Source organism: Acanthopagrus latus, chromosome 12 (genome assembly GCF_904848185.1).
Source record: "Acanthopagrus latus isolate v.2019 chromosome 12, fAcaLat1.1, whole genome shotgun sequence".
In the NCBI taxonomy this organism is placed as follows: Eukaryota; Metazoa; Chordata; class Actinopteri; order Spariformes; family Sparidae; genus Acanthopagrus; species Acanthopagrus latus.
Genome location: NC_051050.1, coordinates 26,338,048 through 26,352,308, shown reverse-complemented (window position 1 = coordinate 26,352,308; position 14,261 = coordinate 26,338,048). Strand labels below are relative to the sequence as shown.

The window sequence follows — 14,261 nt, the reverse complement described above, 5'->3', positions numbered from 1 at the left end:
TAACGGAAAATGTAAATGCGATTCATTATTTCGTTTCGGTTTTCCGTTTTAGGCTGAAAATAGGAAAAACATCTTCAATGTTTGGTGCATACAAAAAAACAGAAAAGCGAAATATTGACTCGTTTTTTTGTTTTTCGTTTGCCAGATTGAATGGAAATAATTGAATGATCAGATCATACACGGACCAATGAAGTTTTCGTACAGTGGTGCGAGTTTGATAAAGATGTCTCTCAGACAGACGTGAGGCTGGAGGCTGATGTGGCTTCAGTAACAGTAAAGAGGTGAACACACAGAGGAAACGGTCACTTTTTACATACACATATAGACCAACACACGTAGACATATATTCACAGACCCCTCACTGAGCAGGTTGGTATTAACTTATAGCACTTTGTAGAAGGAGCTTTGTCAGGTTTACTTCATTGACTTGTATCAGGTCACGGGGCTATAATATGTCTGTCTACATATACGTGTATATATGTATATATATGTCTATGTATATATGTGTCTATATTGTATATGTGTATGTGTCGCTCAGTAGTGAGTCAAGTTTCCCTCAACTTTCTCCTGAACTGTCGAACCGGAAGTTTGCCTCAGCGTCGCGGCGCATCGTGTGCGCAGTGCATGCGCAGTGACAGCCTGCGTGTTTGCAGCGCAGCCATCGTCAGAAGCCGAATAACGGAGTGCAGGGAGTGTTGAGACAGCGGCGAGCTGACGGAGCAGCAAACACAGCGGGACGTTTCACTGAGCCTCAGGTATTTACCGTCATCGTTACATCTGAGCGTTACTGACTGTTACTGACTGTTACTGAACACAACTGACTGTTACTGAACGTTATTGAGCGTTACTGACTGTTACTGAGCGTTACTGAACACAACTGACTGTTGCTGAGCGTTACTGACTGTTACTGACTGTTACTGACTGTTACTGAACGTTACTGACTGGTTCTAAAAATACCCCCATTACAAGTAAAATCATTGTATTCAAAATCAAAGTAAAAGTACTTTACTGATCAGATGTTTACTATCTCATCTCATTTAATACTTGATCATGGGATTATTATTGTGTTGTCGTTGCATTAATATCATGATCGATGTTAATCGATGAAGCAATTGGCTGATTTAATGATAAAAACAATCAATAACTTCTGGCAGGACTGCAACTGATTATTCTCTTGATTAATCAATTTATTGATCTTCACTTTGATATCAGAAGGAAAAAACAGAATCTGGAACAAACGTAATTTTTGTCTTTATGATGAATCGATTATAAAAACATTGTTTCTTCAGTTCTGCTGCTAATTTTACTTTGTTTTTTTGATTGTTTATAATATTTTAGATACAAACGTTTGATAAACTCTGAAAGTTCAGCGTGTTGTTAAAGTTTTAACGGTGAGACACGTTTTGGACGTGTGACATCATGTCTGTGAGCTGACGACCGCAGTGTTTCTGAGTGTTCCAGCTACCTGGTTAAACGTTTATTCACACTAACACCTGTTTGTTCACACACTTGTGAACTTACGAGTCCACAGAATGTGTAAAGATTTACAGTTTCTCACTCAGTAAGTACTGAAAGAAATTATCACCATTTTTCTTAATGAATTGTTTGTATTTTGGCGTAAAACATATCTGAAAACAGTGAAACTGTGATAGAAACCGAACATCTGAGTCAGTAAGCTCATTTTATTTGGTTTGTTTCTGATTAAATAATTACTAAAACTATCAAAGTTATCAAAATAGACACATTTCATAATTTTCTGTTGACTGTTTCAGCTGAGGCTGATGTGATGTCATCAGTTCTGCAGGTTAGTGATCATAAGTCGATGATGCTTCAGTCTGGACACACTGTCTGTCTGTCTGTCTGTCTCCAGATGATGACGTGACCTGACACCTGCACAGGTGTGGCTGCCTCAGCTGTCAGTGATGGAGGACCTGTGGTGTGTGGCTGCAGGTGTTTTCCAGGTGTGGATGTTTGTGGTGGTGTTTCTCATCATGCTGCCCGCCATGTTTGGCCTCTCTCTGGGGGTCACAGGCGTCTACATCCAGATCCTCGTCAGAATCCTGGAGGTAACTCAGACTGTCAGAGTGTAGTTGTGTGTCCTCAGCAGAACTTCAGCTCTTACTTCAGATGTTTGTTCAGTTGTGAAATGTGCAGCAGGAGTCACGGGGTCAGAGGTCATCTGAGAATAACTCTGTTTGCAGTGGGCCACGTTACGGATCCAGAGAGGACGGCAGGAGCGGCCCAGCGTGCCGGTGCCTCTGCCCAATGGTGAGTCCATCACCGAGCCTGATCCATGACTGGTAATTAACCACGATTAGCTGAGTCATTAAAAACGTCACCATGAAACGAAGAAAGAAATGCCTCAGAGCAAATAAATATTGATGAAATAAACCATCCAATAAATTATCAAAGCTTCTTTATGTTGGTCGGAGGTAAATCTGTGGCTGACACAGTTACTGTGATCCCAGTGACATCATAGAAACCCATTAATGAATGTATCTGTAATCTGATTACATCTTTTCTTCCTGTAACTTCACTGTAATACAGTTACCTTTTACTCTTTATCCTGATGACATGCATCCAGTTAATCCCTTAACTTTACCCTTTAATTAAAAACGTGTCTGTGAGTTAATACCTCAGGATGTTGTCAGATACATGAACGTGTTATGATCCTCACACTGTAATCACACTACAATCCTACCATCAGAATCTGTCTGCCTGGTGACAGTCAGCACATTTGTGTCTTTGCATGTGGACGATGAACCAGCATTTAAATTAAATTACACTCTTGTGTACTTATGTACTTGTACTTTACGTGAGTATTTCCATGTTATACTCCTGTGTACATCTGCTTCACTTCATCTTTGAGGTGAATCCCAAATCCAGTTTGATTGCAGGACTTTAACTTGTGAGGAGCATCTTCACAGCGTGGTGTTAATAAGGATCTGCAAACATCCTCCACCCCTCCACACTCCACCCACTGAAGCTGAGGTTCAGATGGGACTTTAACTCAGACTGAAACATTCGAAAATCATTCAGGATGTTGGAGACTTCACGAGTCAGTCATGAGCAGCAGCAGTTCCTCCTTCGTGCTCTCAGGACATTGTGTTCTGCTGTATGAGGGATTTGTTTCAGCTGCACACAGAGATCATGTGACGCTGTGTGTGTGTGAGCAGCGTGAAACACACATGGCTTGTCTCAGGATGATGATGCAACAGAAGATTGCATAACTTTAGTCAAACAGACTGACATCAGCTCCCTGTGCAACACTAACACACAGTCTACAAACTGAGGAAGTTCATGCATCAGAAAACTCTTCACCACATGCCTGGTGCTTCATATTCAGATGCTCTCAGTGATTTGAGAACCAGCTCACGTATATAAATCAGCTGCTGCTGGTCAAACCACAGAGCCTCCTTCACTGCAGAGACCACAGTCATCGATACTGTTCAGGGGAAGCAGCGCGGTGTGTTAAAGGGTTAACCATGTGTGGGAGGTCAGCGTCCTCGTGATCCTCCTCTCAACATAACGTACACTGTTCCTCTGCAGCAGCTGCTTTTAATCTCATTTCAAGCTTTAGAACAAGTTCCCATGGTAGAAACAGCAGCTACACCTCGCTGTTCAGGAACCATCCAGCAGCGTATTATTACTATTACGAGTCAGAACTTAATAACACGAAACACTTGATCCAGATTGTATTTAGTTGTTGTGACCTCACTCTGTGCATCAATACCAGGAACATTCCTACTGAGTGAAATCCTGTTTGGTAATGAACCTGATTCAGATTACAGGACAAACTTTTTCTCTTCCTGTGTTTAAATACACACAGTGTTTTCAGAGTTGGTTAATGAGCCACATATTTAATGTTACACAACACAGTGAACCAGACTGATGTATGTGTACTGGTGAAACAGTGTGTAGTTCATTTATCCACCGCTTCATTTAACACCTTTAACACCAATATAATGTCGAAGTATACGCTGGTGGATCGATATCATCAAATGTTAGTGGAGAAATGTTAGTTTGATATGTTTGAGGACAGCTCTAACCCACCACACCAACAACACAGCCAAATTAAATTCTCTTTTTAAACTGAAAGACACTGAACCATTAATGTATACATAAAATAATCTGCAGTTTCAGCTCTAAATTAATATTAAATTCACAGTAAACCTGCATTAGTGGATCTTGTCACCTTCTGACGAGCGCTGACGTGTTCTGTGATTGTGTCCCAGGGATCATTGAGCGAGCGGGGGGCTCGATGCAGGAAGAGATGGGGCCACTGCAGAGCTCTCGGTCCCTGTCCGGCAGGGAGTTTGCTCTGAGTGACGCCTTCTACTTCTGCAAGAAGGGTTTGGAGAGCATCGTGGACGACCAGGTGACGCAGCGCTTTTCCTCCGAGGAGCTGGCCTCCTGGAACCTCCTCACCAGAACCAACCAGAACTTCCGCTACATCAGCCTCCGCCTCACCGTCATCTGGGGCTTCGGGGTCTTCGTCCGTTACTGCGTCCTCTTCCCTCTCAGGTCAGTCAGCTCCTCTGGGAGATGGAATGTGGAAGGTGTGGACATGCTCACAGCTCTTGTGTCTGACAAGTCTGACTGGTTCTCTAAATGAGTTCACAAATAACAGCAGCCATAATGAGTTTTCTCTGCATGGCATCTGAGCTCAGCCTAACAGACAGAGTGAAGGGCTCAGAGCAGAACCAGAACCAGAGCTGCTTCAGGGACTCAGCTAATGTGTTGCTGGAGTTCAGTTCAACACTTCACATCTAAATGTTTCAAAGCGACGATCTGTAAGATACAGCCAGCATTTAATGTAATTACCAGAATGTGAAGAGACAACAGTCTACTGAAGTTAGCATGCTAACCAGCTAGCTGCTAACATCCCTCTGTCTCTCAGAGGTGCCTGTAGTTTCAGCTGGAGATGTAAAAGCAGCCAGTTCACTACTGAGTCTAATAAGTCAAAAACATAAACTCACTAAATATCAAAGGAAATATTTTGACTTCCATTTTCATTATAAACAGAAAAATCCAACCGTCTGAACTCAAGTTTGTGTCTCTGACTGAACTCAGACCAGTTTAATCTGCTCGTTAACTCATCGTCAAACACACAAACCGAATCAAATCTGTCAGCTAACAGGAACACTTAGCTCCACGGCTAACTGAGCTGCACGCTAACAGCAGCTAGTGGCTTCGGCCAATAGGTGGCCATATCTTACATGTGGCAACTATTCAAAGTTGGCACCACCACTGATTCCAAAGAAAGCTGCTGTCTGGATGCAAATGCTCTCCACACTCCACATATAGGTAGAGCTAGCTCACTTCCTGTTGGCTCCCTACGAACATGAACATGATAAACTAACCGAATCATATGACTCTTCTAGACTGATCAAATGTTATCGGACCAAAAAGGTCGAATTCTGATCAAGCAAAGAGTCTCTTCAGTCAGTTTCACTCCTGATGTTAGTAGAACAACCTGACAGTGAATCTGGTTCTCCTCGGGCCTCCTGCTGAGAACTGTTTTATTACGTTTATTCAATAACCAGATTTGTGTTCCTGCAGGATTACCTTGGCCATCATTGGCCTCTCATGGCTTGTGATCGGAACAGTTCTGGTCGGATTTCTGCCTGAGAGCAGGTACAGCAACAAACCACAGCAACAAACCACAGCAACACAGCAACAAACCACAGCAACAAACCACAGCAACACAGCAACAAACCACAGCAACACAGCAACAAACCACAGCAACAAACCACAGCAACACAACAACAAACCACAGCAACACAACAACAAACCACAGCAACACAGCAACAAACCACAGCAACACAGCAACAAACCACAGCAACAAACCACAGCAACACAGCAACAAACCACAGCAACACAACAACAAACCACAGCAACACAACAACAAACCACAGCAACACAGCAACAAACCACAGCAACACAGCAACAAACCACAGCAACAAACCACAGCAACACAGCAACAAACCACAGCAACACAACAACAAACCACAGCACCACAGCAACAAACCACAGCAACACAGCAACAAACCACAGCAACACAGCAACAAACCACAGCAACACAGCAACAAACCACAGCAACACAGCAACAAACCACAGCAACAAACCACAGCAACAAACCACAGCAACACAACAACAAACCACAGCAACACAACAACAAACCACAGCAACACAGCAACAAACCACATCAACACAGCAACAAACCACAGCAACAAACCACAGCAACACAGCAACAAACCACAGCAACACAGCAACAAACCACAGCAACAAACCACAGCAACACAGCAACAAACCACAGCAACACAGCAACAAACCACAGCAACAAACCACAGCAACACAGCAACAAACCACAGCAACACAACAACAAACCACAGCAACACAACAACAAACCACAGCAACACAGCAACAAACCACAGCAACACAGCAACAAACCACAGCACCACAGCAACAAACCACAGCAACACAACAACAAACCACAGCAACACAACAACAAACCACAGCAACAAACCACATCAACAGAGCAACAAACCACAGCAACACAGCAACACAACAACAAACCACAGCAACACTTGAAAAATTAAGTTTCTGTGTTATGTGATGTGGGACGATGACACTGAATGTCTCCTGTGTCCGTCAGTGTGAAGAACTGGCTGAGCGAGCTCGTCCATCTGACCTGCTACAGGATCTGTGCCAGAGGACTGTCCGCCACCATCCAGTACCACAACAGGTCCGATCCAGCTCAGTGCGTGCAGCTGTTTGCTCAGTGATCGCCATCATCAGACTGATCATCACATGCGTCTCCGTCTTGTTTCTACAGAGAGAATAAGCCTCAGAAAGGGGGAATCTGTGTAGCCAATCACACCTCTCCGATCGACGTCGTGATCCTGGCCAATGACGGCTGCTATGCCATGGTGAGTGTCTTCATGAGGGGGAGTCTGGTCAGCTCTTACTCCTCATGTTTTGATGTCGTGATGTCGTCCACAGGTGGGTCAGATCCACGGAGGTCTGATGGGGGTCATCCAGAGGTCGATGGTGAAGTCATGCCCGCATGTTTGGTTCGAGAGGTCGGAGATGAAAGACCGACACGCCGTGACCAGCAGGTGAGAGGACGCTAACAGGAGCCAACGGTTCTTCAAGTGATCACACATTAAAGGAACAGTTCACCCAAACCCAGTCCTCCTCTCCTCCTCCTGATGATATAAAGTCAGGTGAAGTGTGGTAATCCACAGAACAGTTCTGGAGTGTCACAGTAAAACAGAGTTGCAGCATTCTGCTGAACAACTGAAGCAGCTGAGACTTGATTTAAAACAGAGAAACAATCACAGAAACATCAGATGTTTCCATACAGCTTGTCTGCTGTGATCACAGTCTGCAGGAGAGAACACATCACAACCTGATCTCAGACCAGATTTAGTCTTCACTGAGATGAAGCCGTGTCAGGTCTGTCGGCCAGGCGACAAGCAGACAACTTTTAAATGTTTGTTCCCTGAATGGAGTTCAGATCAATCAGAGCTGTGCTGAGATGTTTTTCTAGAACTTAACAGGCAGTCTGACTTTCTAGCTCACTTTCCTCCACGGCAGCTTGTTTGTCTCGTCTCGGTACGACTCGTACAGATTACTGATTATTTTCCTCTCCTTCATTACTGTTCATGAATGTCTGTACATCAGCGACGTGAACCTCAGATCGCGTCTCATCATTGACTTTGTATGTAATCTACCCTGCATTTGGTGTGAACACATCATTAGAGGTTCACAGTGTAGGATATAGTAGACGGCACTCTCTTTTATTGTAACGCCATGATCGTCTTAGACCGTAAAAACAAACTGACTCCCTGGTGAAGGTCAGGCAGGACCACGCCGTGACAATAAAGGTTTGCAGAGAGTCTGTCAGAACTTGTCTTTTAATTTTTAAGTATTTGTGAAAACAATTTTCAGACTGATTATGAAATAGCTGAACCCTAAACATCTGTTTCAGATGTGACGTTGAGCATTCACAGGTCAGACTGATGCTTTGTGACAATATCATAGAGAAGAAACTGCAGAGTCACTAGGTGACAAAAGGGTCGACGCGACTTGAGCATCATGAGAGAGACTCAGTGGAGGATCCAGAACTGAGACAAATGTCCTGAAAATCAAAGTGAAAGAGGAAATTCGGCAGGAGACAACGTGTGTCTGACAGCAGCCTGAGCGCTGGATGATTTTTATCCTGATGAATACTGAGAACTTCCCCTCATGACTAACCACAGTCTGCTCTCTGTCTGCAGGCTCAGAGCTCACGTTGCTGCCAAGACCAAACTTCCCATCCTGATATTTCCTGAAGGTCAGAGTCATGTGATGATGATGATGATGATGGTGGTGGTGATGATGGTGGTGATGATGGTGGTGATGATGGTGGTGGTGATGGTGGTGGTGATGATGATGGTGGTGATGATGATGGTGATGATGATGATGATGATGGTGATGATGGTGATGATTATGATGATGATGGTGATGATGGTGATGACGATGATGATGGTGGTGGTGATGATGGTGGTGGTGATGATGGTGGTGGTGATGATGGTGGTGGTGGTTTTATGGGTGGATGACTCTTGCCTGTGTGTCCGCCTGTAACAGGAACCTGCATCAACAACACGTCCGTCATGATGTTCAAGAAGGGAAGCTTTGAGATCGGAGGGACGATTTATCCGGTCACAATCAAAGTGAGTCCAGCAGATAATGTTGTGTAAAAGTTCAGTTAGACCTTTAAAGGAGCGAAACAGCTCGAGTTTATCACACATACTGAAGAATATCATGTGTATTAAAAATACATTTTGTCTTTTATAAACCCTCACGAAAATGTTTCATGTCAAATGTTCCTTTTCCACATTTTCTTGCAGTTGACTGTTTTCAAATGATCTTTTCACAAGGGAGCAACTTTTTCATACTTTTCTAAAAGTGTAGTTTTATAGAAGAAATTCAAACTGAGAATTTTAATATTTACAGTATTAACAAGGTAATAATTTAACTTTTCTCTATAAGTGAATAAACAAACTTGGAGCTAGAGAGGTGGCAGGGTCCGCCACATTTGTTGGTGCCACATCTAGATTACAGTATGTGAATCAGTTTAATATTCAGTCATGACTTTGTAAATGAATTCTTGCTGCAGTTCCTGGAGGTGAACTTGTTCCAGTGACACCTCTGGAGGTTTCAGAGCGAGTCGCTGTCAGGAAGGATAACGACTGCCAACTGTCTGTTGGTGGATGTCACGTCACAGTCGAAGGATTATGTGTCTGGATTTAGTTTCTTCCATAAACTTTGTTCAGAATTTTTTTTTTTATCCAATTGTTATACAATCTGTTTGTCTTGAGCACCACAGATGAGCTGATGTGAGTCAGTCTGACGCAGCAGTGTGTCACGGTGTCTGACCTGCAGTCTGCTCTGTGTCGCAGTACGACCCGCGCTTCGGTGATGCGTTCTGGAACAGCAGTAAATACAACATGGTCAGCTACCTGCTGCGGATGATGACCAGCTGGGCCATTGTGGTCAACGTGTGGTACCTCCCTCCAATGACCAGACAGGTACAGCGTGACACTCTGTTCCCGCCACATGTTTACAGTTTATTAACTAGGACAGAGAGAATATGATCAGCTGACTGGAGACGTCAAAACATGAGAAGAACATCAAGTATTTATCTTAAACGAAAAAAGGACAATTAAAAAAGAGCGATGACGATGAATCATCACGCACATGATGTCACAGTCACGACACAACAACACAGAACCAGGTCCGATACTGAAGAATCAAACATCATCCAGCTGTTTGTTTTATCAGCTCGGATATCTTGTTCAATCTAAATCTATCAATAAAAACTTTATTTACTGTAAATGCCCACCTGCAGTACCATCGCAGCCCACCAGGGGGCCCAGCCACACTGAGAATCACTGCTGGGGTTGATGACGAGTAGATCCTGTAGATCCTGTACGATGCTGTCAAGACTATATATGATGTGATAATAATGCATGTCTGACTGTGCATTAACATATTGTGTGTGTGTGTGTGTGTTGCAGAACGGTGAAGATGCAGCTCAGTTTGCAAACAGAGTGAAATCTGCCATCGCTGATCAGGGAGGACTGCTGGACCTGGCATGGTGAGCAGAACGGTTCTGTGGTACTTTCACTTCACAGATACTTCAAGTACAAGAAGTTGATATTATAACTTAACGTAAAAGTTTGAGGCTGTTCGTGTTCTGTTTTACCTTTTGTTCTGAGGGGTCCAATCACAAGTCGACAGCTTTCAGCTCGTCGGTCCACACCTGATATAAACACGTGTCCTGATGTGATGTCACTTCCTGCTCTGTATGAAACAAACCCGTCCATCACTGAGACAAACAGACTCCATGTTTCTACTCAAAGACAGAAAGAAGTTCATGTAGAACAGCTGCTGAATTAACAAGAAGGTCCAAATAATGCAGAATGAGTCAGAGACAGAGTTTCACAGAGTTTATAAAGTGTCTCCAACTCAACAACTCACTAAACTGACACATTTGTTAAGGGAGTCTGGGGACTTTCTCCACGGGGACAAAGAAGTCGCCTATATTGTTCCTGTTTAGTGTCTTTGTAACATGTGGCATGTTTAGATCAATAACATGTTTCTTCTTTCATAAATGGAGTGTAAATGGTGAAATCAGTGTAAACAGTGTGTTCAAACAGCTGATCAATGTTGGCAGGTAAGACTTTAGCACTTTAGACACAGAAGCAGACAGGCTGGTACAGACATGCTGCCACAAACTGACACTTTTTACAAGGAGACAAACAATTTCAGCTGAATCATTTAATGTTGAATTTACAACAAGGACACAATGAGTCAGAATCTGTCAGAGACACAGTTTCATGATGTTTATAATGTTTGTTTTTATCTCAACAACTCTTAAAATCACTACATTTGTTAATGGAGTCTGGTGCTGATGTGTTACTGGTTCAGTGGCGGATCAGTTGAAACAGACGGTGTATCTCCTGCTAACATTTAGACAAACACGTCTTTTACATGACAGTGAAACACACAGACCTGTGAATATGGTCAGAGTGATCGGATCTCTGCTGAGTCTCGTTCACACCTGTGCTTTAAGCTGTCCAGCTGTGATTGGATTGCTCGGGTCTGAACAGAATATCTGTTGTGTGTTTCAGGGACGGAGGACTGAAGAGAGGAAAAGTGAAGGACTGGTATAAAGAGGAGCAGCAGAAGATGTACAGCAGCATCATCGTGGGACAGAACGGCTTCAACTCACCGGCACCCTGCAGCGGCCCGGAGCAGCAGTGATACCGGTCCTGCTGGTGGTTCTGGACAATCGATACCCAGCCACATGTGGACTGGATGAACTCTGATCGACTCTTTTAAACTTTCAAAGTCTCATTTTACGGTTTAAAACGACATCAACTCTATATTTTAATCTTTTTTAAAGTGGCGTGTGTGTAGGAGTGTGTGTCCACCAGCAGGAGGCAGTGCAGGACAACACAGCAGTCCTCTTCTTCCTCTTCCTCTTCCTCTTCCTCTGCCTGTCATTATTGTAAATGTCTCTGTGTTTTAAACCAGCTGCTGTGTGGATCTGATGACTGAAACAAAATGTTAATGACTGTAAAAAAATCTTCATTCACATTTCGGTTCTCTTTGTTACGTTGTGACATCAGAGATACAGACGAATCTGAAAATGATGACGGAGGAGAAGAAATATCTGTTCTTCACTCCTGCAGGGACTTTTACTGCCTGACATTTTCATCAGCAGACGTCATGTTATATTTTATACTGATTGAAACGACTTCAGGGTTGTTACAGCTTCTGTGTCTGTCTGAAGAGAAAAACAACAATCATGAGATTCATCATTAAATACATGAATCTGAAAAAACACATACACTCGTTTTCATTCAAAACAGCAAACTTAATGTAAAACTTTGTATTTTACAAAAAAATTATATAATATAATAAAATATATATACACAAACTGATAAAGTGGAAAGTAGATGGACATATGTAGAAACAGGGAAATATACATTTTCCTTTTTAACTCCAAATATTTCTCTTATTTTCCGACATGATTCACAGCAGCGGTACCAACCTGCGGGTCGGGCCCAGCAGGGGTCGGGCCCAGCAGGGGTCGGGCCCAGCAGGGGTCAGGGGTCAGACTGAGGGGCTGGCAGGACTCATCACAGGAGGCAGGAACTTCTTCAGTATTGATTTACAGACATTTATATCTTCTGCCTTCTCAAAGAAAAGACGAATCAAATGGATCGGACTGGAACAATCAGGGGAATCATCAGCCAATCAGAACGTCTCCTCCAGTGCATCATAAAGATAAATCTATAGATACTATTGTAAAGGAGGATGTGATGTCATCATAATCAATACTGTGATATGAGCGCTGTTCTCTCCTGCAGAGTTCAGACATGGAACCATGAGGGTTCAGCAGTTCTGAGACAGGTCCAGGTTACAGGTCCAGGTTCTGCTTCAGAGAGCCCAGATCAGTCCAGATGTGTCTGACACCAGGAGAGTCGTCAGCGAGCCGCCCGTCGCTCGTTACATCACCTGCTGATCACTTTCATGCTGCAGCTCGTTTTAAAGTATTTATTCATAAATCACTGATGAATTTACTGAACAAAATGCTCGTTAATAAATCAGATACAAACTGATTCTCATCAAAACATTATCTCACGAACAGCCACGAGAAGAAAACCAACATCCGATGTTTTTTCTGTTTGATTTTTTTGTCCAAATATTCACAAAATGAACAAAACAGAGACGAAGAAACAAGAAAGAAAAACTCTGTCCAACGCATAGGAAGTACTCAGTTACTGTACCCGAGCGCACGTTCAGGCATCTGTACCCGAGCGCACGTTCAGGCATCTGTACCCGAGCACACGTTCAGGCATCTGTACCCGAGCGCACGTTCAGGTCATCAGACTCAATCACAGGACAATCAAAGTGTTTCCTCATCATGAGATCAACGTTTGTTTTCTCTCCACTGAATCTAGAATCTGTCATTTTGTATGAAGCGGCTCTAAAACCCTGATACACCACAAATCTTCCTCCTCCCTGAAACTGAGCGAGCAGCGGAGTTCCTGACGGTAACGTTATTATATATTCAGCCATGTTTGGGTTCAGAACTCTCTGGACTGATACCAGGTAGAGTTCTGATACACAGAACATTGTTTCACGTCTTCTCTGCTCCGTGCTGCACACTGAACTGTGAATCTGCTGCTCGACGTTTCCACACGTCGTTGTTTCATGTCTGTAAATCTGATGTCAAGTGAAATATAATAATAATAATAATAATGATAATGATAATGATAATGATAATAATAATAATAATAATAATAATGATAATGATAATAATAATAATGATAATGATAATAATAATAATAATAATAATAATAATGATAATGATAATGATAATAATAATAATAATAATAATGATAATGATAATAATAATAATGATAATGATAATAATAATAATAATAATATAGCTCTCATTATTTTACAAACATTTCCTGTTTTTTTAAGATCCAAGAAAAATTACAACAGAATTTCAGTTTGTGTTTCGTAACGAACAAAAACACTTTGACAGTTTCCTCATATTTAAAACAGTTTACAGTCAGAGAACTATTGATTGATTTTTATTGTGTGGTAATATTATTGATCTGTTGAGTCACTGACAGCCGATCAGAGTGAAAGACAGCCTGTTTTTCCCATCATGCATTGTGCTGCATATTAATAACTGTCCTTTCTAACAGAACTCTTTCACAATAAAGCATCATTATGTGGTTTTATTCTATCTGACTTCACTTCCTCTTATTTTATTTTACCATTTTATTGTTTCTATATTTGCATTTTGATTTTATTTGTATTTGAATGTTGCTGCTGCGATGAACTAATTAATACAGTTATGTATTTATTTATATTTGACCAGTCTGACAATATTATATTTATTTTGTTATATCAGTTTTAATATGTGAAAATGTACTAAATTAAACATTAAAACATTAAATCAGAATCAGAATCAGAATTTCTATATTCGTCCTGCAAACATGAACATTTGTGTGTCACAGCAGCTGAAGGACAGAAATATTACAATAAACAATAATAATAATAAAAATAAACAATATAATAAGAAGGTACAAAATAGAAATACACTCATATATATATATAATATGTACAAATATAAACAGTGTAATTATAAAAATCTCATGTTAGATTAAATTTATATGACAGAA

General features: G+C 41.9%; 1 protein-coding gene across 2 annotated transcripts; it reads left to right on the top strand.

Annotated features, from left to right (window-relative positions):
* The first annotated feature begins 608 nt into the window (after positions 1-608).
* On the top strand, positions 609-11,995 carry gpat3 (glycerol-3-phosphate acyltransferase 3). 2 transcript variants are annotated; one of them, XM_037116759.1, is made up of 13 exons: positions 609-755; positions 1,871-2,066; positions 2,202-2,268; positions 4,236-4,524; positions 5,563-5,637; positions 6,659-6,748; positions 6,839-6,932; positions 7,006-7,121; positions 8,286-8,341; positions 8,635-8,720; positions 9,450-9,578; positions 10,068-10,147; positions 11,184-11,995. In XM_037116759.1, the coding sequence occupies exons 2-13, from the start codon at positions 1,923-1,925 to the stop codon at positions 11,314-11,316; spliced, it is 1,359 nt and encodes a 452-aa protein (XP_036972654.1). In that variant the 5' UTR covers positions 609-755; positions 1,871-1,922; the 3' UTR covers positions 11,317-11,995. The 2 variants fall into 2 exon arrangements, with proteins under 2 accessions (XP_036972654.1, XP_036972655.1); XM_037116760.1 differs by lacking the exon at positions 609-755 and having other exon boundaries at positions 1,937-2,066; positions 2,140-2,268.
* The last annotated feature ends 2,266 nt before the right edge of the window (positions 11,996-14,261 follow it).